Genomic DNA, 25,288 nt, shown 5'->3' with positions numbered 1-25,288 from the left:
TGAACCAAAAATAAAAATAAAAATAAACCTACACACACATGCATGCATAAAGTAAAAATTCTGATATCTTTTGTTCATCATCATCATCATCATCGTTTACTGTCATCGTTTTATTTATTTTTATTTTTGTTTTGTTTAGAACATAGAAAAACATTAAGAATTGATTTATGATAAGCAAACACGATATTTCACTATTCATGAAAAAAAATTCTGAACGATTTTTTTCTTGTTTTTGGATAAAAACAAAAGAAAAACATTGCAATGTTCTTATGGATTCACAAGCATCTATTAAAGAGAGAAAAAAAAGAAACAAAAATCAAGCCATACATACTTGGTATTTGTCTACAAGATGAAACATAATAAATCAATTGATGATGATGATTTCATTGAATATATATTGTTTGCCAATTATTGAAAGTAAGAGATGGTGAGATGAAAACTTTTTTGTAAATGTTGTTGTTGTTGTTGTTGTTTTATCAAATAATAATTATAATTATATATCTCAATCATTGTATCATTGATTATCGATAGATTCTATTATCAACTTTACTATTGGTTGGTAATTGAATATATGTCAAATATTTCGAATGAATGAATAAATGAAAATAAATGAATAATATACAGGAAAACATACCACTGTTGTGTTGTGATGAACTAATAGATGAATCTTTTGGTGATCGATACACGTATATATTATACAGGATGGTATGTACATTTAAATTAGTTCAAAATCAATGTTTTCTTCCAATGGTTTCGTTGATAAACAAAAATCGATAATGAACAAATAAACAATCAAAGAAAAAACATCAAAAATCGATCCAAATCCATCATTGATTGACATACACACACACACATACGCAAATCAAGCGCCATCTCTGCATTAAACGATTAAAGATTGACACATAACATGATTGAATCATCAGCAAAAAAAAAAATCAACTGTCCTTGGTGAATTTGAAAATTGGCGATTTCTTTTCAATATATATTGAAAAAAAACCATCGTCCTTTATATTCTCACGTTAATGGTGTTTTCGTGACATCATTGAAATTGATGGGCCAGAATAATAAGATTATTTGAGGTGGAATGAAAAACATAAAGAAAGAATGAATGAATGAATGAATGAAAAAAAAATAAATGAAATCTTTGAAATCAAATAACCGGAAAAAAGAATTGTCAATATTTTCTGTTTTTTTTTTTTAAATTACAAAAATGAGATTCGACCAAACAAAACAAAATATAAAAAAAACGTTCGATTTTCGACCTGTCATTCACATATGACGTGATGTGATATTCGAACCAAATGAAATGCAAATTCCGCATTCGAATATATTCGAAATGAAAATATAATTAGCATAATAATAATGAAAAAAATCATTCAAAACAAGAATTTTTGATTAAAATATTTTTTTTTCATTCATTTATTTATTTATGTAAAATCATTTGATTGTATGGAAAAAAAAATTTAGATTTCAAAATGAAAAATCAATTATTATTATGAATCGTTGACAGCTTTGAATATTTTCTCCGCTTTTATTGCCAATTGAAGATTGCCTTTAATTTTCAATTTTCCCGACATGAATGCATTGGTCGGTTTGATTTTACCCATTGCCATCTGAATAAATGTTTCTTCATCGGTAATCATTTGTACATCACATTCATCGGGTGCCTGTTGTAATGGTTCAATTTTTAATGGCCTTGTTGAATGTGAATCAAATAAATATGTACGACCAGATACGACGAACACAAGCACGGCATTAATTTCATCTTTAATCTTATCGGTTATTTTTGATCTGGCCTGATTCAAAACTTCCATTATACGATCGGATGATGATGACGAATTATCAGTCATTGATGTTTTACCTTCTTCACTTGTACCAGCCAAACCTGCAAGACCTTCCATCAATCGTTCGGGTATGAAAAAATCACCCATCAATTGTGTACCCGGTTCGATTGCATATGGATCAAAATCGGTAATACCTTCATCACGAAGAACTTCTTCATCAATGAAAAAATTTCCTGAACAAGATTTTGAATCTCTCGATGTTATAGCATAGGCAGCATCAGCCATAATATCAATTTTACGGCACATTTTGGCTATTTCTTGTTGTCCACCACTAAGCATACCCATAGCGGCTGTCCAGATGGCCGTACGAGGCCATAAAGCATTGACAGCGATACCTGAATCTTTGAATTCTTCGGCCATACCTAGAACACATAATGACATACCAAATTTTGCCATCGAATAGGCAACATGTGGTGCGAACCATCGTGATTTCATCTCTAATGGTGGACTTAAATTAAGAATATGTGGATTCGATGATTGTTTCAAATGTGGTATACAATATTTAGAAGCCATAAACGTTCCACGTGCATTAATCTGATTCATAAGATCATATTTTTTCATTGTCGTTTCTTCTGTACCGGTCAAACTGATTGCGCTGGCATTATTAACAAGTACATCAATTTTACCAAATTTATCGACAGCTTGATTGATAGCACGAATTACATTTTCTTCATCACGTAAATCACATTGAACAGGTAAACAATTTCCACCATTATTTTCAACTATTCAAATGAATCAAATTTAAATATATAATATTCATCTTTGAATAACCAAAAAAAAAAATACTCACTTTCTTTAGCAGCTGTAAAGATTGTACCCTCAAGTTTTGGATGTGGATCAGTAGTTTTGGCAGCGATGATAACATTACAACCATCTTTAGCCATTTTCAATGCAATAGCTTTACCGATTCCACGTGAACCACCGGTTACGAAAACCGTTTTTGCAGCGAAAGCACTATGATCAATGAAAAAAAAAACAATTATCAATCAACAAATTAAATCAAATGAATCTTGAATCATATTGAAGACAAAAACGAACCCAGTATTTTTGAGCATTTTCGTGGATTCTCAATTATAATTGAAACGAAAACAAAAAAAAATGATCGAATCCAACAATGAACAGTGACAATGACAATCATATGATCGAGTGATTTAAACTGCAGTATATACAAAAATACACGAAAACATACACCACACGCGGGTACAAATGTATACAATCGATGACGATTCACATAGTTTGTATTTTGTAAACAAAACATGAATGAATTAATAATTTAAATAAATCGGATCGGATAAAAAAATAACTTTTATTCATTTGAACTTTAAACAGATACATGACATGATAATTTGAATGACTTCATTGGAATCGTTCATTTAAACACTTCATTTTGCATTGCTTTGAACATCTTTTCAGCACGTTGTGCCAATTTTATATCACCTTTAATCTTCAATTTACCAGTCATAAAAGCCATTGTTGATTTCATTTCACCTTTGGCCAATTTCATGAAAACTTTATCCTCAGCAATAAAGGTGACATCAGATTTAGGTGGATCACCAGTACATACTTCAATTTTTAATGGCCTATCTTTGTTTGCATCGAACAGAATATTTTTACCAGATATACAGAAAACCATTGTAGCGTTAATTTCACTTTTCAATTTATCATCAACAAGAGTTTTAGCTTTTTCAAATAATTTTTCCGTTTCATTTGGTGTTGCATCGGCAAACAATCGATATTGTTGACCATTCAATAATGTATTCGAACGAATAGCCAAAATTGATGCCGAATGATTTTTAATCATCATCTTATGATGAAAACGGGCCACCGGAATCAAATTCGTTCGACATGATGACATGGTCAACATCAATGCCGATTTTCCAATAAAAGAACTAATCAATTGAATCAAATTAATGAACGAAAAAGAATGAAAAAACAAATATTTTACCTGCTTTGTTTGATGAACATTTTTTTTTTGTTGTCGTCTGAATTCTTTACCACGATAAACAATAATGAAATGAAATATATGCTCGAAAAGAAAATACCATACACTGGCGTCTGAGAAATGTACACACAGTAAATGGACTCACACAAAACACACACCATTCACTGGGTACAAATTTTGCTCACTGCAAATAGTGTTAATGTGCAGATGTGTGATGATTATATTGTAAATGTAACTATGGCTTTTCCATCAAATATCAGAAAAAAAAGTTATCACGCCAATCAAACATCGATGAACAAGAAAAAAAATACTAAAAGATATATGGAACAAAGATCAATATCATCATTATCATTATCATTATCATTATTGTGTCTTATTTTGTTTCTACCATTGAAAATACATTGAAAATTTCAGTCTCATTTAATCAAGTGCGTCATCCGATTCAATCAATGGTAATCAATGATAATCAATAATCTGTGCGGATATTGTCAATTTATTAAATTTTTTTTTTAATTTTCAATTTAAAATTTAGATTCCAAACTTGAGAATTTTAAATTTTAATGAATGGATTTAGTGCACACACACGCACACAAACAAAAAATATGATAATACTGGCATCAATTCCCTTGCCCCTGTGGTGAACCCAAACAACAGAGATAATTAAAAAGGAAAAAAAATATGCAAACAGAATATATGAAACAGGAAAAAAAATAACCAATATTGGCAGTGTTCAATTTGGATATACAAATTAATATTTACAGCGAATACATGAATTTACCCCGAAAAAAAAATATTTACCGGAAATAAAATAATCAGAATCAGTGAATATTGTTGTTGTTGTTGTTGTTGTGATTTGAGTATACAGAATAATAATAAAAAGGGGTGAAAAAAAAAGCAATTTGAAAAAAATTGTCACTAAATTGTTGCAAAATAAAAAAAAATTCATCACATATTTAAGGATCTGTTGTTTTTCGAGAAATCAAATTTTTGTTGTAAGAAATAATAATTATTGCCCATTATCATCAAGCCAAGGATAACGTTTAGGACATGGTTGACATGTCTTTAGAAATCTTGCACCAGAATTTGAACCAACATTACAAATATTTGGATGAAGACATGGTGGTGGTCGATGTGGATCACGTGCACAACCAAATAGATTAACACGATATAATTCTTTCAATGGTGTTGGATTACGTATCCATTGAATTAATTCCCATTTGGTTACGAAATAAACATCTTTATAATATGTAAGTAGATCATCGATAACACGAATAAAGCCAGTACGATGATGTTCTGAATTGAACCAAGCAGAATGATAATAAAGACCAAATGGTGCACGATTTGAATTATAATGACGTTTAAAATTTTTCATTATCAATTCATAAACACCATTCTCATCGGATGGATTGGAACATGCATCACCCATTGAACAACGGCCACCACGTAAATCTTGCCACATGACCAAACCGATTTCCCAAAGACCTATTGTTTTTAAAGAATCAATAAAATTAATAAAATAAAATGATCATTTTCCATCATCATACCAGGAAACGATTTTGTTGGACATGGTGCAATCATACATTCATGATTAATAGCATAATCTAATGTATATGGCCAAAATGGTGGTGAATTTTCAAACACAGGCATCGATGAATCATATGTAAAATTTTCTTCATGTAACATTTCAAATTGTTTATTACCACCGCCCTGTAAGAATGGTGCTCGCATTCCACGAATATCGGCTTTATTAACACCACCATATAGTTGAAGTATTTCACGTTGACCATTAATTTCTTTATGCCATTGTTGTCTAGTATAGCTTTCACCAAAACTATGACTGTGTGTCCATAAAACAATGTAAAAATCGTAAATAAATAGATAGATTACCATTAAAAAAACAAAACATACGTAATTGAATGTGATGCAATCTCATGTCCACGTGAATATAATGTTTGAACTTGTGAATAATCAGTCCATTCATGTGATACATAGAATGTTGCTTTGATTGGACAACCATTTGGATTACTACGACCAGAATTAAGTAGTTCTTCATAGATATGCCAATTAATATCATTGACAGCATCATCAAAACTAATGAGAACAAGTTGTGGTACATCTTTCACCGATAAACCACCTATGAAAATGAAAAAGATTTTTAGATGAATAATATATCACTATATTCTTGACCACGAACCTGGAATTTCAGTTCCACCACAAAAACAATCAGGCAATTTACAAAGATGTTCACTACATTTAATAGCATTGGAAAATGGTTCAGGAGTTTTAAAAACCGGTACAGGTCTTGATGGCATTTGAAGATTTTTTGCTATTCGTGTTGAATTCATTGTTGAAGTGGATTTATTACCACCACCACCGCCACTACGATGATGACTACCAAGATGTCTAGCATGTGATAAACGAGTTGCCGTTGTTGTTGTAACCGGTTGTATCAACGAATTGGTTGTTGAATTTAATCGAGTGGTCACTTGACGATATTCAGGAATTTTACTGTAAAAATAGACAGAAATTAATCAAATTTCAATCGTATTAAAAAAATCATTCAAATCCAACCTTCTTTTTTGAACATCTGAATCATTTCGATTAGTACTAATACGTTGAAAATCATTTAGAACAATATCGGGATTCGGTATTTGAACCATAATATCGATATCATCCACATGATGATCATCAATCACTTTATTGGAATTAAATGGCCGTTCTTTAAGCGATCCATGATCCAATGATGATGATGATGTTTTTATTTGGAAGAATATTCGAATTATAAACATAAGCGGATTCTTTATCAGTTCTTGTTATTAGCTATAAATAAATTTTTTTTAAATTTTTAAAATTTTTTTACAAACACAATCAACTCACCTGTCTTGGTTTATTATTATTATTATTGTCCAATATTGATTGAGCAAGAATATAATCAGGTAATAAAACTTGTCTACCACCATTACCATCATTATTATTATTCGTTGAACTATTTTTCCCATGATTAGTTTGATTCTGTGATTCAGGAATAACAATTAATTTTGTTTTATTATACACTAGAATGGCACCAGGTTCAAGTGAATCAAAATCATTTTCTATACGAGAACGATGTTGTTGTTGTTGTTGTGTTGATGTGGATGATTGATGTGGATTATTATGAGAATTATGAGCAGAAAGATGATGATTATTTTTATTATGACTAGTTTGATATTTAAATTTATTTCCATCATCTGATAATCTATTATTGTTGTTGTTGTTGTTATTATGTAACAACAATTGATGTGATGCAGTATTACGTTGATTTGATGCAGCTAAATCAGCCAATGAATCATCTGATTTATCATACAATTGATTTTTCGTTCCGGATGATGATGAAGATGATGATGATGATATTAACCGCAATAATGCTGGTGAATCACCACCACCAGCGGCCAAATGAATGGCACCATTTTCATCAACAATGGCCGTTATAATATCATCAAATTTACCATCATTATTATTATTATTATTATTGAATGCATTGGCTAGTTGAAGAATTTCATCAATCAACAATCGATTGTCATTATTATTATTGTTGTTGTTGTTGTTGTTGATTTGTTTTGCACTATTTATATGTTTATCATCTGTCATCATAATTATTTTATCATCATCATTATTATTTTGAGCATCAATATTTCCATTTTTAAAAACAAAATCCAATTCCGGTATGATTGCTTTGGATGATGTGGATGCAACAACCGAAACTGATTGAGCACGATTCTCGCCATTCACGCTTCGGCCTGAAAAAAAAAATTACAAATGAAAAAACAAAACAATTCAAAAAAAAAATCAAAATAAAAATCAAAGAATTTCCTGATTAATGATGAAACATACCCAGTAGATTTTGATTAATCTGTTCCACCGAAATGCGATCATTTCGAATTGATTTACCATCATCATTATCATCATTATCATGACCAGCACGATGATGATGTTGATGCTGATGATTTGATTGCGAATGATGATGACCATGGCGAGATCTTTGTAAATCTAACAAAGTAAAATTCTCGTCCAAATCATCAAGATGTTGTTGTTGATTACGTCGATGATTATTGGTTGGTTGTTGTTGTTGATGATGATTATGATGATGAATGGGTGCCGTACCATTATTATTATTAGTATCAAAATTCAATTTATTTTCATCATCATCAATATCACCATGAACGTTTGTTATATCAAGATAATTATCTTTTGAATGTAAAAGAATTGGATTATGTAGATGTTGTGAATGTTTGCCACCCAAATTAAATAACTGATGATTGTTATTGTTATTGCTTGCGTTATTACCAATAGATGACAATGATTGTTTACGACCTGAATTTTTTTGTTGCTGTTGTTTAATTAATTTATTGAAACTATCCTGTATAATATCCTGTTCATTTAATGGATGATGATGATGATGATGAACAGATAATCCAGGCTGTTTTTCCAACAAATATCTTGTTGTTGTATGCTGATGTTGATTGAAAATGGGTGAATCATTATTATTATTATGAGATGATGATGATGATGGCGGTGTTGTCGTAAACTGATTATTATTATTATTATTAACATGATTAACAGATAAATTATTTCGAATTGAAAATAATTCATTCGTTGTTTTGCCCATTATTATTTGATGCGTTGGCGTCTGTTGTTGTATGGTAGATAAACTATTATTGGCTGTCGGTAATAATAATTTTGGATATGGATGTGATTTATGATTCAATATGATAAATGGATGATGATGATGATTATGATGATTATGAACATCATCATATAGATTACCGGTACCAGATGATAATGATATCGAAGGTTTGGCAGTTGTTGTTGTTGTTGTTGTCGTCGTCGTTGTAGTAGTAGAAGTAGTCGACGTTGTTGGAATAGCTTTCGATTCAATTATCATTCCTGATCCAACTTGTTTATTATTATTATTATTATTATGTAATAATGAATATGATCCAGAATCGACAAAATCATCTTCAGTTTCATCATAATCTGAATCTAGAAAAAAAGTGAGAGAAAGAGCATGATGATGATAATGTCGATTAAAGGGATGGACAAATCTTTCGAACGATGTGAATATCAACCAAACAAACAAAAAATCTCATATTTTTGAATTTAATAATAAATCACCTCTCACACCTTAATTTCATTTTTATCTTTCTCTCTCCACATGTTCTGTATTAATCTTTCTGCCTTCAATTGATATACATAGTCCTCAACAACACAACACTAATTATTGGATCGTGTTCATCGGATATTCGTAATGGGTATTCGTATAATTTAATTTTTCTTTTCTCTCAAACGAATCGGAAATGACGAGCAAATCCAAAAAAAAAAAATCGATCCTTCTTTATTCACTTTAATCGTCGTTTGTTGTCAGCATTTTCCTTTTCCTTTTCATCGAAGGGCGCGTTTCTTTTATTTTTTTTATTTTGGAATCTTTTCTCTCTTTCATGTTTGTTTGTTTTTTTTGTCAGGTTTTTTTTATCTTCTCGTTGACAGGTTAAACGAGAGGAAAAAAAATTCAATATTTTTTTTTTTTTTTTTTTTTTGGTCTTTGGTTTGTCTATCCGAAAATCATGTCTGTCCGAATTTCAGAAAAATGTTCATGTCTATTGTCATGATTGAAAAAAAAACATAAAAAACATGAACACACAGACATTTTCGGGAAATTTTTTTTATATATTCCTTTTTCACATTGTTTTTCAGGAAGTATTATTACAATCTCATTGATGATGATGAATAGTAATATTGGTTGCTGGTATAAATTTAGCTAAACTTTTTTTTCTTTCTTTTCTTTCTTTTCTTCACTATAGTCAATCCAAAATCGATTGTATCGATGATATTGATTTCAACATACCTTCATAAGGACAGATAACATTACGTGGCCAATCACATGTTTGTAGTTCGGATGAAAATCTAAGACCACCGGTACATGATTCATGTAATGCTTCACCAAAAACGCATACAAAATATTTAGAACAATTATATTCATCAGCATAATAACCAAATTGTTCTGGACAACGAAAATTTATCGATGTTAATGGCGAAACAGATGGTGATTGTTGATCACATACGACAATTTGTGGTATTAATCCTATTTTTTTGAGCAAAAACAACAACAACAACAAAAAAAAAGAAAAAAAAAGAAAAAAAACGATAAAAGTGAATGAATTTTTTGTTTATAATTGTGTGTGAACACAATTGATTAGTTTCTGTGATTGTTTCGTGAGAAATAGAAAAAAAAATTATCAACGACAATTATCATCATGCCATAAAATGTGTGTGTGTGTGTATTGTATTGTATTGTTTTTTTTGACAAGTTCATTTTTTTCTTGTTCTTTGATTGTTTGTTGAATGGACGTTGTTCACAGTAATTTACAGTCCAAAATGAAAATTATTCCGTTTTGGACTCACAGTTATTGTTGTTGTTGTGAAAAGTGAAAGTTGAATATAAAAAAAAATAACACGAACAATTTTGAATCGTGAACATCGTGTTTTCAAATATGTTGGAAATATGATCTATTTGGATTGGAAATTGAAATTGAAAAAAAATAGAAATATGCCACACCACCCACCCCTGGAATGTATAATGATTTTTAACAAGAAAATTGAAACAAAAACAACCTTGAACAAAAGAAAATTTCATACAACTTGATCAATTCAATTATTGATTCGATTATCAAATTGAATTTATTATTATCTTCATTACAATACATATCATCAAATTGTCATCATCAATTGTCATCATATATATTTCCTGTAACCGCCTTAAAACGAAGGTTGATATTTTATAATGTGAATGTGCCACCCCAAAACAAACCAACAAACATAGCGATTATCGATTTCCAAAACCATCAATCAACAAACAATCAATCGATTATCATCATTTGCAATTATGATGATGATGGTTATTAAATTTCTTTTTTTGTTTGCCCCATTCACATGTTCATAACAGGGGAAAATTGGTGTGTGTGTGGCTAAAGAAAAAAAAAATTTGAAAACATTGGCTAATTTGTCATCATTGAAAAATTATTTGAAACTGGTTCATTGGCTAATTTGTCATTAATAAAACTAAAAAAAAAATTGTTGCGGTCAATGCGCGGTGTGGTTGCGGTTATTATTATTAATTATTAAAAACGGTTATTCAATCATCATTGATTGATTGATTGATCGATCGATTTTTTCACTGTCTGTTTGTTTGTTATACATTTCATCATCATACATTATTTTCTGCCTACGGGTTAAATGTATGGAACTTGAAAAAAAATCATTTCATTTCATTTGAATTTTGAATAAAATAAAATCTCAATCTCAACCTTGTTTAATGTGAATGTATGTATAACGAAATTTGATCTCATTTCTTTGGTCCTTGGTTCGTCTTAACAAGCCTGACCAAACGATTTATGGTCAGTTCCATGGACAAATCCATTTATTCGTTCATGCAAATTTAGTTTGCAAATTGTTTCATTTGTCTCATCATCATCATCATCCAATGGCTTAATCTCACCTCAAGTATTACCTGTTAACATTGTGTGTGTGTGTGTGTGTGTGTTTGCGTGTCACATTGAATTGGATTAGTAGGAAAAACAAATCCCCTGAATTTTCAAATGTGACAAGCGATTAAAATGTTTTTTTTCTTGATGATAATAAATTAAAATTTTTTTTTTTTGGACAGCAAAAAATTAAAGAAGATCAAGACAACCATGGCATGTACAATGTTGAAATGTTCATAGAACATTCACTTTCAATTATCAACATAAAGTGGTTCCAGCATATATCCACCAATATCCATTGGAATAAATTATCGATTACACATTATTATTGATTATCGATTATTAATTCAAAAAAATGAAAGTTTTTTTTTGTACACATTCCTTCATCATCATCATCATCATCAGTCCATTTTCAATTATCCGGAATTTCATTTCATTTTCGTCATATACTGATTTAATTAACAATTTCAATTATGTATTCGTCTGTATGCCAGTAGTAGCAAATTGGAAAATTCATTCATTGATTTTTCACATTTAAATGGTGAAAAAATTGGCATCCTTTTTTTACTTTCAAGGACTGTGTGATTGGAATTTAGCAAAACGAAAAAAAAAATTCATAATAATAATGGTGGGAAAGTGAAAATTAAAAATCAATCAGACAATTCATATCATACGTTAATCGATGAAAATAATGATCAAAACAAAGCAACTGGATGATCTGTAGCAATGTAAAACTTACACACAAATTAATTTGTATGATGATGAAAAATGATCCTATTGTTTCGCGAGAAACAAAAATAAAAAAAAAACTAAACACGAAATCCACCATTTGCCATCATCATCATCATCATCATAATCATTATTTTCAGAAGAAGAAAAAAAAAGATGTTCCAAAAAAAAGATTGGAAACTTTTAATGGATTTTCATAATGAACAAATGAAATTCATTAATTGATTAATATCCAGGCATATCGTACATTTGTACGTTATTTTAATATGAAAAAAAATGAGAATAACACACACACATACACATACACACAGGTAATGAATCATATACAGGTGTGTGTGTGTTTAAAAAGCTCATATTTATCAAATAAAATCAAACGGTCATCAATTTATATATATATCGATTAAGCGTATAGACTCATTAGTAGTAATGGCAATAAATTGCATTCATATTTGATATACAAAATTGAAAAACGAAAACGCAAAGCAAAAAAAAAAATTATATCACGATCATTGAATGATGATTGAAATGATCATGTTCAAAAATTCATTTATTTATAGAATGAATGTTTTTTTTGTTCTTTTTAATTAATAAATAAATAAATAAATTGAACAACAATCACAAAACAACAACAACAACAACAATAGCAACAACAACAACAAAAAACAACACACAGTGATTGATTGACGTACAAAAAAAAATTATTATTATTATTACCACCAATGTGATTATGATGAAAAACACAGCAACAAATTAGCAAACAAACGAAAAAATAAAATTTCATTGCACGTGTCGTAGTGGTAGTGGATATTTATCTATATATAAAGATAACACATCGATAAACAAATCATTACAACATACACATTGCATCGTTTTGTTTTTATTCAAATCAAAATACAACAATCAATTTGTTTATTCCGGGCATATTTTTCGTTGTTGTTGTTGTTGTTGTTGTTATCTCCATTTCATTTCGTTCAAAGTAATATAAAACAGAAACGAAGAAAATAAATCATCGCCTGTTGTGTAGCATTAATTTCATCATCATTCTCATGGATGATGATCATCATCATTATATTGCCATTATTATAATCAATACAAATCTAAATCATTTCTAATGCGCGCACACATCGTAAAAAAAATGTTAATTTTATTGATAGCATCATGATGATGATCATCATTTTCATCCATGATAATTAAAATGGGTTCATCTTCATTTTTTTTATGATAAAATAAGAGATGGTGATTTAGTGTGTGGAAATAAATACATTATATTTGGACACAAATTATGGAATTATGCAGATTGTCCAGATTGTTAGTGTGATTGTGGATGAATGAATACAACGGATTATTGAGGTGTGTGTGTTTTACATATTTTTTTTCTTCTTTATTCGAAATTTCAATTTAAATATTCATGTTCCATATATTTTTTCTTTTCATATTACGAAATTGATTTTTTTCTTCTGCTCTGAAAAACAAACACACACATACACGAAAATTGGTGACACTTTTTTTGATTTGACTAATTTCACACTAATGGTCAATGTCAATATTTCTGAAAGTAAAAAAAAAACAACAACAAAAATTCATGTTCATGACAGAGATTATCATTGTCATCGTGAGGATTTTTTTTTTGAGAAACGATAACCTTGTCAGTGATGCAAATCTGTCAGAAAAAAAATGCGAAAAATTCAATCATAAGATAAATGAATGAATGACAACAGAAATCATCATCATCATCATCATCATCATCGAGCAACAAGATCGTGAAAAATTTTCATGGCTAATTTTATGGACGAAAACACATTGTGATTGATATATCAATCATTAATTAACTCGTTCAATCCATCATCTATCCACCATAATCAATAGGCGATTGATTATAATCAATCGCACCAGACGAATGAAAATGTGTTTTGATTTTTATTCATCAACATGATGATCATAATATATAAATGTGGCCATATTTGTCTTGGAAAAAAGTAATGGAATAAAATCCAAAACAACAACAACAACAACGATATAATCAATGAATCAATGAAATTCGATGCAATTAAATTCATAAATGGAATCATCATCATTTGTATTGATTATTATTATCACGATGATGTGATTTTTTTTATTCATGAATTTCTATATAAAGACAGGCGATAAATAAGAAAAAATAGCCGATCCGGAAACGCCTGTGGTCAGACAAAAAAAATGACAACGAAACAAGCGATAATGATAATCTATGGCCGAATTTGTCATCAATTGGTTGAAATTTTCTAACGAATGATGACGATGATTGATTGAATGTAAATTTAGAAAATGAAAAAAAAAACAAATTCAAAAAACTTGAACTCAATTACATGAAAAAAACACAGTGTGTGTGTGTCTTGTTTCAAACAATAGATCTCGATATATTTGATGAATCGAATTTTTCTCATTATTCAAAAGCAACAAAAAAAAATGTAAATTGGATTTAACACAAAAGATGGAAAAAAAACAATAAAATAGAAACAAACAACAATGACAACATGTGTTAAAATTGCTGCAATGCTGCCGCTGCTGTTTGTTTGTTTTAAATTACGATTATGATTAATGGATTGATGATGGTGATTGGAAATGTATCCAATAATAGCGTAGACACACAGCAAACAAACAAAAACGAAAACAAACAAGAAAAAAAAGATGGATCCAAAAATAATCGAATAACAGAGGACAACAATCGAACCGAATCAACCAACCAACATTCACACCTTGTGGAATGAAATTTTTTCTCCAGGATTTATTTGGATGACAAAATTAAATCTGGTTTTCATTTTCAGGTAAACAAAGATCAACAACAACAACAAAAAAAACAATGGATGTAACAAGAAAAATTAATGGAAAAATTAATCATCATCAAATGAAAAAAAAATGATAATAATCAAACCATCAACATTGGATACGATCCCATTTTGTGTGAATGAAATGTGGCAATTGGGCTGTATCAATTGATGGATTGATTATTTTGAGACAAACAAATGATGTTTTTCGTTTTTGAATTAATTTGCATATATATATACAATATATATATAAACATTTAAATTTTTGTGATTGAAATTGAAACAAAAAAAAATCATTGCAACTTGTCAAGGAGAACTAGGAGGAGGAGGAGGGCAGAGAAAAAAAATTGTTCCATTTTTGATTTTATAAATCAAATTCGAAATCGAATGAAAAAAAAAACAATGGACAAATTCATTTGATTAGTTTGTTGATAAAGTTGTCAAATCGTTCTCTCTCTCTCTCTGTTTTTTTTCATTCTTTACATGTTTCATCATTGCCTCGTGTGTTGGGATCATCAATCATCCAATTCAATCAATTTTTTTTTGAAATTTTTATTCAAATAAAGAATTTTTTCTGAGAAAATTTTACATTCATTTTTATATTGGGTCAGAAATGATTTTTAATTTAACGCAATCATTGAAAAAATTATGTAAAATTGAATAAGTGACCGATGATGATTATCATTATTCAATTTTAATAAAAATTTTGTTTCATTAAAATAAAATTGTCGCAATATGAAAATAAACACGTGGCCATTTTATAACGGTATTTGTGGGTGCGTTCAGTGCTTTCATCGTCTGTGTGTGTTTTTTTAAATGCTGACGACGTGAAATTTTTGTTCTCTCTCTCTCTCTCTCTCTCTCTGATGCTCGAATCATCATAAATTTTTCGTTTATCATCAATGTTTTTATCGTATTTGAATGGAATAAAAAAAACAACCAACAAATTATAAGTGATTTTAAAGCCAAAAGAAAAAAACATCATACAACAGAGTGTTCTATATCAGCAGCAGCAGTGGACAACATCCATTTATTCATTTTTTTTTTTTTTGTTTCTAATTTGCAACTAAAGAAAAATTTCAAACAAGACAAAAAAAAATAACGAAAATGCGTGTAATAGTGTTGGAAATATCGGCACAATTGGAGAATGTTACAAATCTAACCATACCAACGGATTATACATTTCATATGCATTTTCGTTGCAATAATTGTCATGTTGAAACGGATTTAATGAAATTTTCATCAATGAATAAAGTACCATTAATGGGTGGTAAAACATTTGTTAATCTAATATTTCGTTGTAAACAATGTACACGTCCATCAAATGTTTCTATACTGAATAATAATAATGAATCAATACGTCCATATTGTGAAAAAGATTCATCAACATTTCAAACATTATGTGAATTTGATTGTCGTGGCTGTTATCCAACACGATTCATACCATTTGGACCATTTCATTGTTATTCATCATCCACTATTGATCGATGGCAACAACAACAAAAACAACAACAACAACAACAACAACAACGGCAACAATTTAATGATGTCGATCTACGTGATTTAGATTGGGCCGAATATGATGAACGTGCTCATAATTCTGTTGGTATCTATTCATTTAAATATCGTTTTAGAACGATTAAAAAAGAATGTCATTCATGAATGATGACAAAAAAAACCAAACAAAACAAAACAAAACATCAGTTTTTTTTCAGGAAAAGAATTCATTCAATTCGCTGTGATATATTTTTGTTCATTCAAATTCATTTGTATGTTATGTAATATGTACAATTAAAAATCTATTATAATTTGATTTTCGTTTGTTTTTTTCGAATTGTCTATTTATAATCAATTAAAAATTTATAATAATTGAAAAACTCGCTTCATAATAATAATATCGTTTTACATTTCTATCCTCATCGAACCGTTCATTTGATAATGATGATAATTTGGCGATTATCAAAGATTTTCATGATTTCTTCTTTTTGTTGTTGTAATTGCAAGTGCAAATCTTTTTTTTTTTGCCTATTATCTAGATTGGAGATATTTTTACACACACACACACACACACCAACAAGAAGATCATTATATTTTCAACTACTGTGAAAATGAAAATCTCCATATTTATAATTGATGTTTGTCATGTTTGTATACAACAATAGTGAATTTTTTTCTTGGCCAATACAAACAACAAATACGATTATGAATATCGTACAGATCGAACAAAACGATTATGATTATCATTATTGTTGACATTATTTTATATTTGCTGAGAGAACAAAAAAAAAATGGGCGACAATTTTATCCAAAAGAAAAAAAAATAGTCTTTTCAATGCAATGCAATGCAATTCGATGCAATGGAGAATGCAAAAGAAAAAAAAATCAATCAAAAATCTCATGTGGCCACGATTGAATCAATCGAGATTTTTTTTTTTGTCAAACGTAAAATGTTAATGATGATGATGATGATGATGAAGGGAAAAAAATAGAGATAAATAGCTAAAAGGCAATCAAAATGGCAGCAGCAGCAGCAGCAGTAATAATAATAATAATGAACAACGACAACAACAACAACAACAACAACAACATCAAAATCGACATCGAAATAAATGATAAAAAAAAATTAATTAAATTTGAAATAGTAAACACAGAAACAGAAAACCAAAAATAAAAAAAAACAGGAAGAACTAAAGTAAATAAACAAACTTTCGAACTATTACACATGGACAATCGAAAATTTTTTATTCTTCAAGTATCGATAGATATCGATAGACATGGATGGTTTAATTAACAACAACAACAATAACAAACAACAAAAAACTATCGATTGTTGTTGTTGTTGTTGTTGTTGAAAAATGAACGGAAGAACAATAATATTAGCCAATCAACGAAAATTTTCAAACTCAAGACAATAACATCGACGACGACGACGAAAAAAAAATTTCAACATCATCATCATCATCATGATCATCGGTTTTTTTTCACTGTTCCTGTATGATGATGAACAACAGCAACAAGTGAAAAAAAAAAATTTTCTGCTTCTTTTGTGGATGAATATTCAAAATCCGGTGACGATTTAATGACATTAAAAGGCATGGTTCCGATTTTGTTTTTATTTTTTTGTTCACGTAATAATCATCTCTTTTTGTATGCGGATGAATAGACAACTTATAAATATTTTATAAGGTGGATAATAATGAAAATGAACAATAATAAAATATTCAACAACAACAACAACAACAACAACAACAAAAATCCAAGCATTTTTTGGAACAAAAAAACATATTCGAATTTTGTTGTTGTTGTTGTTGTATTCATTTCTTATGCTACGTGATAAGTAAACGTTGTTATCATCATCATCATCATCATCATAAGCATCGGAAAACAAGAAAGAAAATAAAAGAAAAACAAAACGAATGTTAAAAAAAAGAAGAAAATTTCATGTCATTGGAAATAATTTCATGGAAACTGTATATATCTATCTATATATATGTGTGTGTGTGTGTGTGTAATAAATCCAAACAACAACAACAACCGTGAAAATTTATTGTGTGGAGAAAAAAAACAACAACAATCCGTGAAAATTTATTGTGTGGAGAAAAAAAATTTTTTTTTTTTTTATTCGGAAGTAAGCTACCGATTGTTAATAACTAAAAAATTTTACGGGATAAAATATTTGGTGAAAAAAAAAACAAAAAAAAAAAAATACAGAACAAAAAAGAACCACCTGTTGCTAACATACACAAATGTTCAACAGGTTTATGACGAACAAACCGAATGGACAACAACCTAATTCAAAAAAAAAAAAAAAACGAAATGAATTTTGACATTGATATTGTTGGATGATTCAAAAAAAAAAAACAAAATTGAAACGTGTCAATCAATTAATGGTGTGTGTGTATAAATTTATCATTTGAAGAAGAAAATAATTTCGCAATTTTATCCAATTGAAATGATAATGGAATGAAAAAAAACACATCATCATCATCATCGTCATTGGATCGATTGGATGATATTTGATTCATGAAGACTGAAACTTGTTTTGTTGGCGAATTTTTTTTGTTCATCGTTGAAAACGGAGATTTGTAAATTTTCATTTTTTTTTATTATCATTTTTCAATCACCGTTACTAGCGACAATAACAACAATAATTTTTATTTCCTAACATGGATAATGATGATGGATCGTCCAAGAATTTTTTTTTATAATTGAACACCAAATGATGATGATGATGATGATGAGCTTGCTAAAAGTTTTTTTTTATTCGTAAATAATAATCACAAATTGTTTCCATACGTATAACAGAAATCCAATATCATCATCATTTTGGAACAAAACAAGAAAACAAGCCACTACTTACTTGTTGTTGTCAATGTTATTAGTAATATATAATGAACGAATATCATCCATATGATATGATGATGTTGATGATGATGATGATATTGGCTATTACGATATTTCGTATGATGTGGATGCGAATGAGGATGATGATGATGTAACAGGAACGGATTATTATGATCAATATTTTTCATTGTTATATCATCATCATAATCATTAATGATTGATGACGTTGTTGATGATCGATAATTATTATGACAAGACATTTTTTTTTTACTTAATTTTTGATTATGATGATCAAAGACTAGTGTCGATGTTGATGATGACGATAATGATGGATGATGATCGTCGTCATGAATTATTGTTGTTGATTTATTATTATTCGTTGTCATCATCAAATGATGATTAGGTGACCATTTTTTTTATGTTTAAATTTAAAAAAAATTGATTTAATCATTCGATGATCACCAATCACATTCAATGATTTATTATGCTATTGGATTGAAACTACAATTACGAAACCGAAGAAGAAGAAAAAAAATCAACAAATTGGCTGAAAACAAATACAATCTACAATCTGATTTGATCTAATAATAGTGTTTCTATTACACAAACAGGTGTGTTTTCACCTGCAGAAAAAAAAGTTGATTGTTTTTTTTCAGTTTTTCACTAATAGATTTTTTTTCCACTCCAATCATAGTGGTATCATACTAAACGTCGATATAATTGTTAATTGGCACAAGAATGTCATAGGTCATTCACATGAATATTATATAAAATCAAAGAATCGATGATGATGAACAAATGATGACCACAAACACAAATGTTTTTCACTCGATGATTATATAATCCGATGATATTTGATGGTCAAATATACAAAAGTTCATTGCCGGTCATACTTGGAAAATTCATTCATTCATTTTTTCATTTTTTCATTTGTTTGTATTTGGTTTTTCATGGTTTGGATGATGACGATGATGAACATTGACATTCATAAAAATAAATTATGAAAAAAAATGACTGTCAGAATGATTAAGATTTACAAATGTGAAATGTATGAAAATCTTAGCATACATAACAGACAAGCAAACAAACAAACAAACAGACAAACAGATGATTCAATTCAATTCAATTTAATTTTGAATTGAATTTAAAAATTTTTTTTCTTCTTCCATTTCTCTCGCTCCATGGATCCACAATTGATATGATATGTCTTGATGTTTTTACAAATTTAATCTCGTGGAGAAAATTAAAAAAAAAAACATTCGAAATGATGCTTCTTGTGATGTTCGATGGTGGTGATGGGCGAATGATGATTGTTGTTGTTTTTTTTATATTTTCACTTTGCTACAATCGCACACATGAGGAATGTGGATTTTTCCATTGACTGATTTACAAAAAAAAATACGGATAATCATTTGTCTAGAGGACAAATTGAAAAAAAAAATCATCATAAGAATGTTGATGATGATTATTGAAAAATTAAGATGCAAATGATGATGGTGGTGGTGGTCAAAACAAATTTATTCCATATGGTAAATGTTTCTTTCTTTAAATTTTCAATTTGGTGATTAATAATAATGAAATTTATTTATTTATTTATTATTATTTAAGGTCGAACAAACACAATCGTACAAAAAAAAGGATAATAAAATCAAAGAAAGAAAGAAAAATTTAAAATTCAAAAAGAAGATTATGATGAATAAATCAGAGATTTTTGATTCAAATTTAATTCAATTCAATTCAATTTTGGTTTCTTTGATTCAATTGATTAAAAATTCCAAACATCACCATCACCATCACCATCAACACCACCACAACAACAACCATCACCATCATCATCATTGGGCAGCATCAGTGAACAAAAGAACGAAATAACACACCAAGTGTTTACAAATAAATCAGATCATCATCATCATTGAACACATAAAATTAGGACAGTAAATGATAGGAAAAAAAAACCTAAAATATCACTGATTTAGAATCAATGATGGCGATGATGATGATGATGACATTTAAATTCAAGTACCGATTGGGCATAGAAATCAAAAAATTTTTTTTTTTCAATTCAGATCACCAATGTTGATGTTTTTTTTTTTTTGGTCGGTCATCCACACATGCACTGATTTTTTTTTCTATTCAGACTTTAAAAAATGCAAACACACACACACACACAAACATTACCATCATCTGTGCTAGTGCTGTTGGACAGTTTTTTTTCTTTCATCGATCGGACCAGTAACCCGACTTGGATATATGTGAATCACCAAAAAAAAAAAAAAAAAAAATCATGTCGTTTGGCTATTTGGATTTAATTCAAATTGAATACTGAAAAAGAAGAAGAAAAAGAAGCTGCTGAGCCAGGTAAAATGAAATGGAAAAAAAAACAAACAGTTGAAATTGATGGATTTTTGCATTCATTCATTCATTCATTCATTCATTCATATTCACCGGTTAATAGGAAAATTTGTCGAAAACTTGTGTGAGAAATAAAATAAAAAAAAAATCATCATTAAAACGGTCGGTCGGTCAATCACCAATTTGGTTTTTGTTTTTTTTTTTGATTTTTGATTTTTTGTTGTTGTTGTTGTTGTTGTTGTTGCCGATTTGATATGTTTGGGTCACGAACGATGAAAATATTTTCAAATTTTTATCGGCAAGAGAGAGAGAGAGAAAGAAAAAAAAACTTTACATTGATGATGATATATTAATAATAACGACAATTTTATATGGCCAAATTTGTTCACAAAAAAATCAAGCAAGCAAGCAAAAAACTTGATGACACTGTCTCAATTTGAGGTTTTCACTCTCTCTGTGTGTGTGTGTGTGTGTGTGTCTCATACACAAAAGAGAAAGTGTTCACTTTATTTTATTTTTTCTGTTTATACAAAAAGTGGGCGCCATTAACAATATATATGAATCATGAATCATGAGCCGGTCTTTTCATTGATACACATGTGTCAACCATTTTGTGTGTGTGTCATCGTCATCTTTGTTGTTGTTGTTGTTGTTGTTGTTTTTGAAAAAAACAAAAACCGACAAAAAAACAAAATCATAAAGCAGAAAATAAAACCGCACACACACAGGCAATAATAATGGTGCTAATGGTATGGTGGTAATGGTGGTGGTGGTGGTGGTAGCGAAATTCAAAAAACGGTAAATAACAATTTTTGGAGAACAAAAAAAAAATAAGCAATTACCACAACATGGTGAAAACAAAAACAAAAAAAAAATCTGAAAATTTTCAAATTGTCGTCATCGTTGCATTTTTTTTATGGTATGTTCGTAATAACACTTTGTGTGTGTGTGTGTGTGTGTGCGTAAATGGTTGCCGAAAGCGAATTGTATTTTTTTTTTTTTTTTTTTCACTATAAAACAACAACAGAAAACGGCAAAAATTAAATTGACATCCTAAACAACAAACAGATATTTTGGCCAATGAAACTATGGAGAAGATGACGAAGACGAAGACGTAGAAGAAGAAATTGTTGAAGATCAAAACACAACAACAAGATTTGTAACTTGATTTCTCTTTATCAAGCTTCTTTTTCTGTTTCTCTCACACACACACAAATCACATTACAATTCTCTATTTTATTTCATTCCAATTTCTCTTTCTCACTCTCTTTTTCATTCAAACAAAAAAAAAAAATGATTTCTCATTCATACAAATGGCAAATTTCTCCATCATCATCCATTTTAAATTCATTTGGATCCATTCAATACATCCATTTATGTAGCAAGCATTAAAAAAAAAAAAAAAAACACTAACCCCATATATCCACATAACCATAGCTATCGAGATTGTTTTTTTTTCTTGCTAATTACATATATAACTAATAAACACCACATATGTACATTCATTGAGAAAAAAAAACATCTTGATCAACATTAAGATTGAGTATACAGTACGATTAACAGGCGATATTTAGATCGTCAAACAAAAAAAAATCTGCTGCTATAACCATAAATGATCAATATATATCGAATGCAAAACAAAAGGACAAAACATTATGGAACAATTACGAAATTCTAAAAAAATTAATTAATTAATTAGTCAAGAATTTCAGGAGCGACTTTACACACACACACACACACACACACAAACTGTTTGCAATAAACAGATCAATGATAATCGATCCAAATATGATGACAAAATGTATATTTATAGACACACACACACACACACACAAGCGATATCGAGCACAGATTATACATTCATATGGATAGAACATAAAAAAAACAATGTTCAAGTCAATGAAAATGAAATGAAAAAAAAATTGATCTGAGAAAAACAAGCCCAAAGGTTAGGCATAACATTGACGATAAAAACGATGAGAAAAAAAAGGATTTTTTCATTCTTCAGATACATGATAATTATTATTATCATCATCATCATCATTTTTGGCGGATAATAATCGAATGTTGGAATGGAAAACAAAATTAGCCAAACGAGACAAACAATTTTTTTTTTTTTGATTGAATAATAAAGATTTGTGTGTTGTGTTCCAGAAATTTTTTTTGTTTTTCTGTTTCTGATTTTGACATTTGGTCCATTTTACAGTATTAGTGTGTGTGTGTGTGTGTGTGTGTGTGTTATCTTATGTGAAAAATCACAATGAACACACCTACACATATAAACATGCACGTAAACACGTGGGACCAATCTGACGATTGATCTCAATCGATTTATTGATTAAAAATAAATGAGTATGTGTGTGTGGAGAAAAAAAAAATCAACGATAAGATCTCTATCTCAAAGATGATGAGAAATAATGAAATTTTTTTTTTTTGGATGAAGATGATTTATTATCATCATGAAAATAATTTCGAAATTTTTTAATAAAAAAAAATGCAAACAAGAATCAAAAAAATGCTGCTGCTGCTGCTGCTGATGGTGATGGTCGTAAAATTCAATCGAAAATTTTTTTTTCAGAACCATTTAAATTAATGTAAAGTTATAAAAGGAGGGGCAGAATGAAAGAACAAAAAAATTTCAATTTTTCGTTTTCGTTTTCGTTTTTGTTTTTTTTTTCAGTGGAATTATCAAATTGAAATTCAAAATGAATTGTTTTTCAACAGTTATTGAAAACGCTTTGTTTGATCACAATGGAATTAATACAATTTTTTTTTTTGAATGGAAATATGATCATCATCATCATCGTGTTTAATGTGTGTGTGCGTGTGTCTACCTGTGTGTGTGTGTGTGTGTGTATGATTATTTATTGACCATCACATTGTTCAATGTTGTCAAATCATTGCCAAGAATGAACAAAAAATAAATTGAACGTTTTTTTTCTCCAATCCAGATTTCATTTTTTTTTTTTTGCTGCTGCTGCTGTTGTTGATCCAATATTGAACAATTCCAAATAACAATAAAGAAAATATATACAAGGTAATTGATTATTGTGTGTGTGTGCGTGTGCACGTCTGTTGGTCACTGTAAGTTGACATTCCACATTAACATTACTTGTTTTGGCAAGAAAGAAAACAGAAATTCTTGATCGGATCATAATTAAGCTTAAATATCGAAAAAAAAGGAAAAAAAACATTTGATTTGATTCAATTCGATTCGATGATGATGAACACAAAAACCAAACAAAAAATGATGAATTTCCTGTGTTAAAAAAAAATACTGTCATTTCTTCGAAAACAATGCAAACAATTTTTTTTTAATTCATGAAAATCACATACAGATGTTTGTTTAGTTGTCTTATATTCAACAAAAACCTATCATTTTCAAGAACAAATGTCAATTGACATCCATTGAAAACAATTGTTCAATAATGTTGATGATGATGATGATGATGAATAGAGAAATGATGGCAGACACAACAGAGCAACAAAAATAAAACAAACAAATTTTACAATTAATTTCAATATATAATCATGTTGATCGTTTGATCGTCTGTCTACATGCTGTGTATGATTTGAAATTAATCGATTCATATTCAATACGAAGAATGTGTCAATAAGAATAATGTTTCAAACAACAAAGGTCAATGAGAACAAAAACAAAAACAAAATTTGAAATTTGAAATTGAATTCCAAAAATAAAACAAAAACAAAAAACAAATTAACCATAATCAACAATGGAATAAATCCAAATGGAAA

The 25,288-nt window shown here is 29.0% G+C and overlaps 3 protein-coding genes across 4 annotated transcripts; 1 reads left to right on the top strand and 2 right to left on the bottom strand.

Moving 5' to 3' along the window:
- Window positions 1-1,388: 1,388 nt before the first annotated feature.
- Hsdl2 (Hydroxysteroid dehydrogenase like 2) lies at window positions 1,389-4,286 on the bottom strand. 2 transcript variants are annotated; one of them, XM_047052865.2, is made up of 4 exons: window positions 3,790-4,286; window positions 3,224-3,733; window positions 2,635-2,798; window positions 1,389-2,566 (listed from the first exon to the last, which is right to left on the bottom strand). In XM_047052865.2, the coding sequence occupies exons 1-4, from the start codon at window positions 3,945-3,947 to the stop codon at window positions 1,494-1,496; spliced, it is 1,905 nt and encodes a 634-aa protein (XP_046908821.2). In that variant the 5' UTR covers window positions 3,948-4,286; the 3' UTR covers window positions 1,389-1,493. The 2 variants fall into 2 exon arrangements, with proteins under 2 accessions (XP_046908821.2, XP_046908820.2); XM_047052864.2 differs by lacking the exons at window positions 3,224-3,733; window positions 3,790-4,286 and adding an exon at window positions 2,883-3,048.
- Window positions 4,287-4,305: 19 nt separating this feature from the next.
- On the bottom strand, window positions 4,306-22,556 carry LOC124491148 (uncharacterized). Its single transcript, XM_075734602.1, has 9 exons — window positions 19,197-22,556; window positions 9,668-9,904; window positions 7,657-8,805; window positions 6,664-7,562; window positions 6,358-6,584; window positions 5,981-6,294; window positions 5,695-5,920; window positions 5,331-5,623; window positions 4,306-5,268 (listed from the first exon to the last, which is right to left on the bottom strand). The coding sequence occupies exons 1-9, from the start codon at window positions 19,567-19,569 to the stop codon at window positions 4,793-4,795; spliced, it is 4,194 nt and encodes a 1,397-aa protein (XP_075590717.1). The 5' UTR covers window positions 19,570-22,556; the 3' UTR covers window positions 4,306-4,792.
- LOC124500348 (CXXC motif containing zinc binding protein) lies at window positions 15,416-16,906 on the top strand. The gene has a single exon (XM_047064410.2). The coding sequence runs from the start codon at window positions 15,944-15,946 to the stop codon at window positions 16,496-16,498; it is 555 nt and encodes a 184-aa protein (XP_046920366.2). The 5' UTR covers window positions 15,416-15,943; the 3' UTR covers window positions 16,499-16,906.
- Window positions 22,557-25,288: the final 2,732 nt, after the last annotated feature.

This window comes from Dermatophagoides farinae, chromosome 10 (assembly GCF_024713945.1).
Source record: "Dermatophagoides farinae isolate YC_2012a chromosome 10, ASM2471394v1, whole genome shotgun sequence".
NCBI classification, from domain to species: Eukaryota; Metazoa; Arthropoda; class Arachnida; order Sarcoptiformes; family Pyroglyphidae; genus Dermatophagoides; species Dermatophagoides farinae.
Note: the sequence above shows the minus strand (reverse complement) of the source record. Positions and strands in the feature narration are given on the sequence as shown.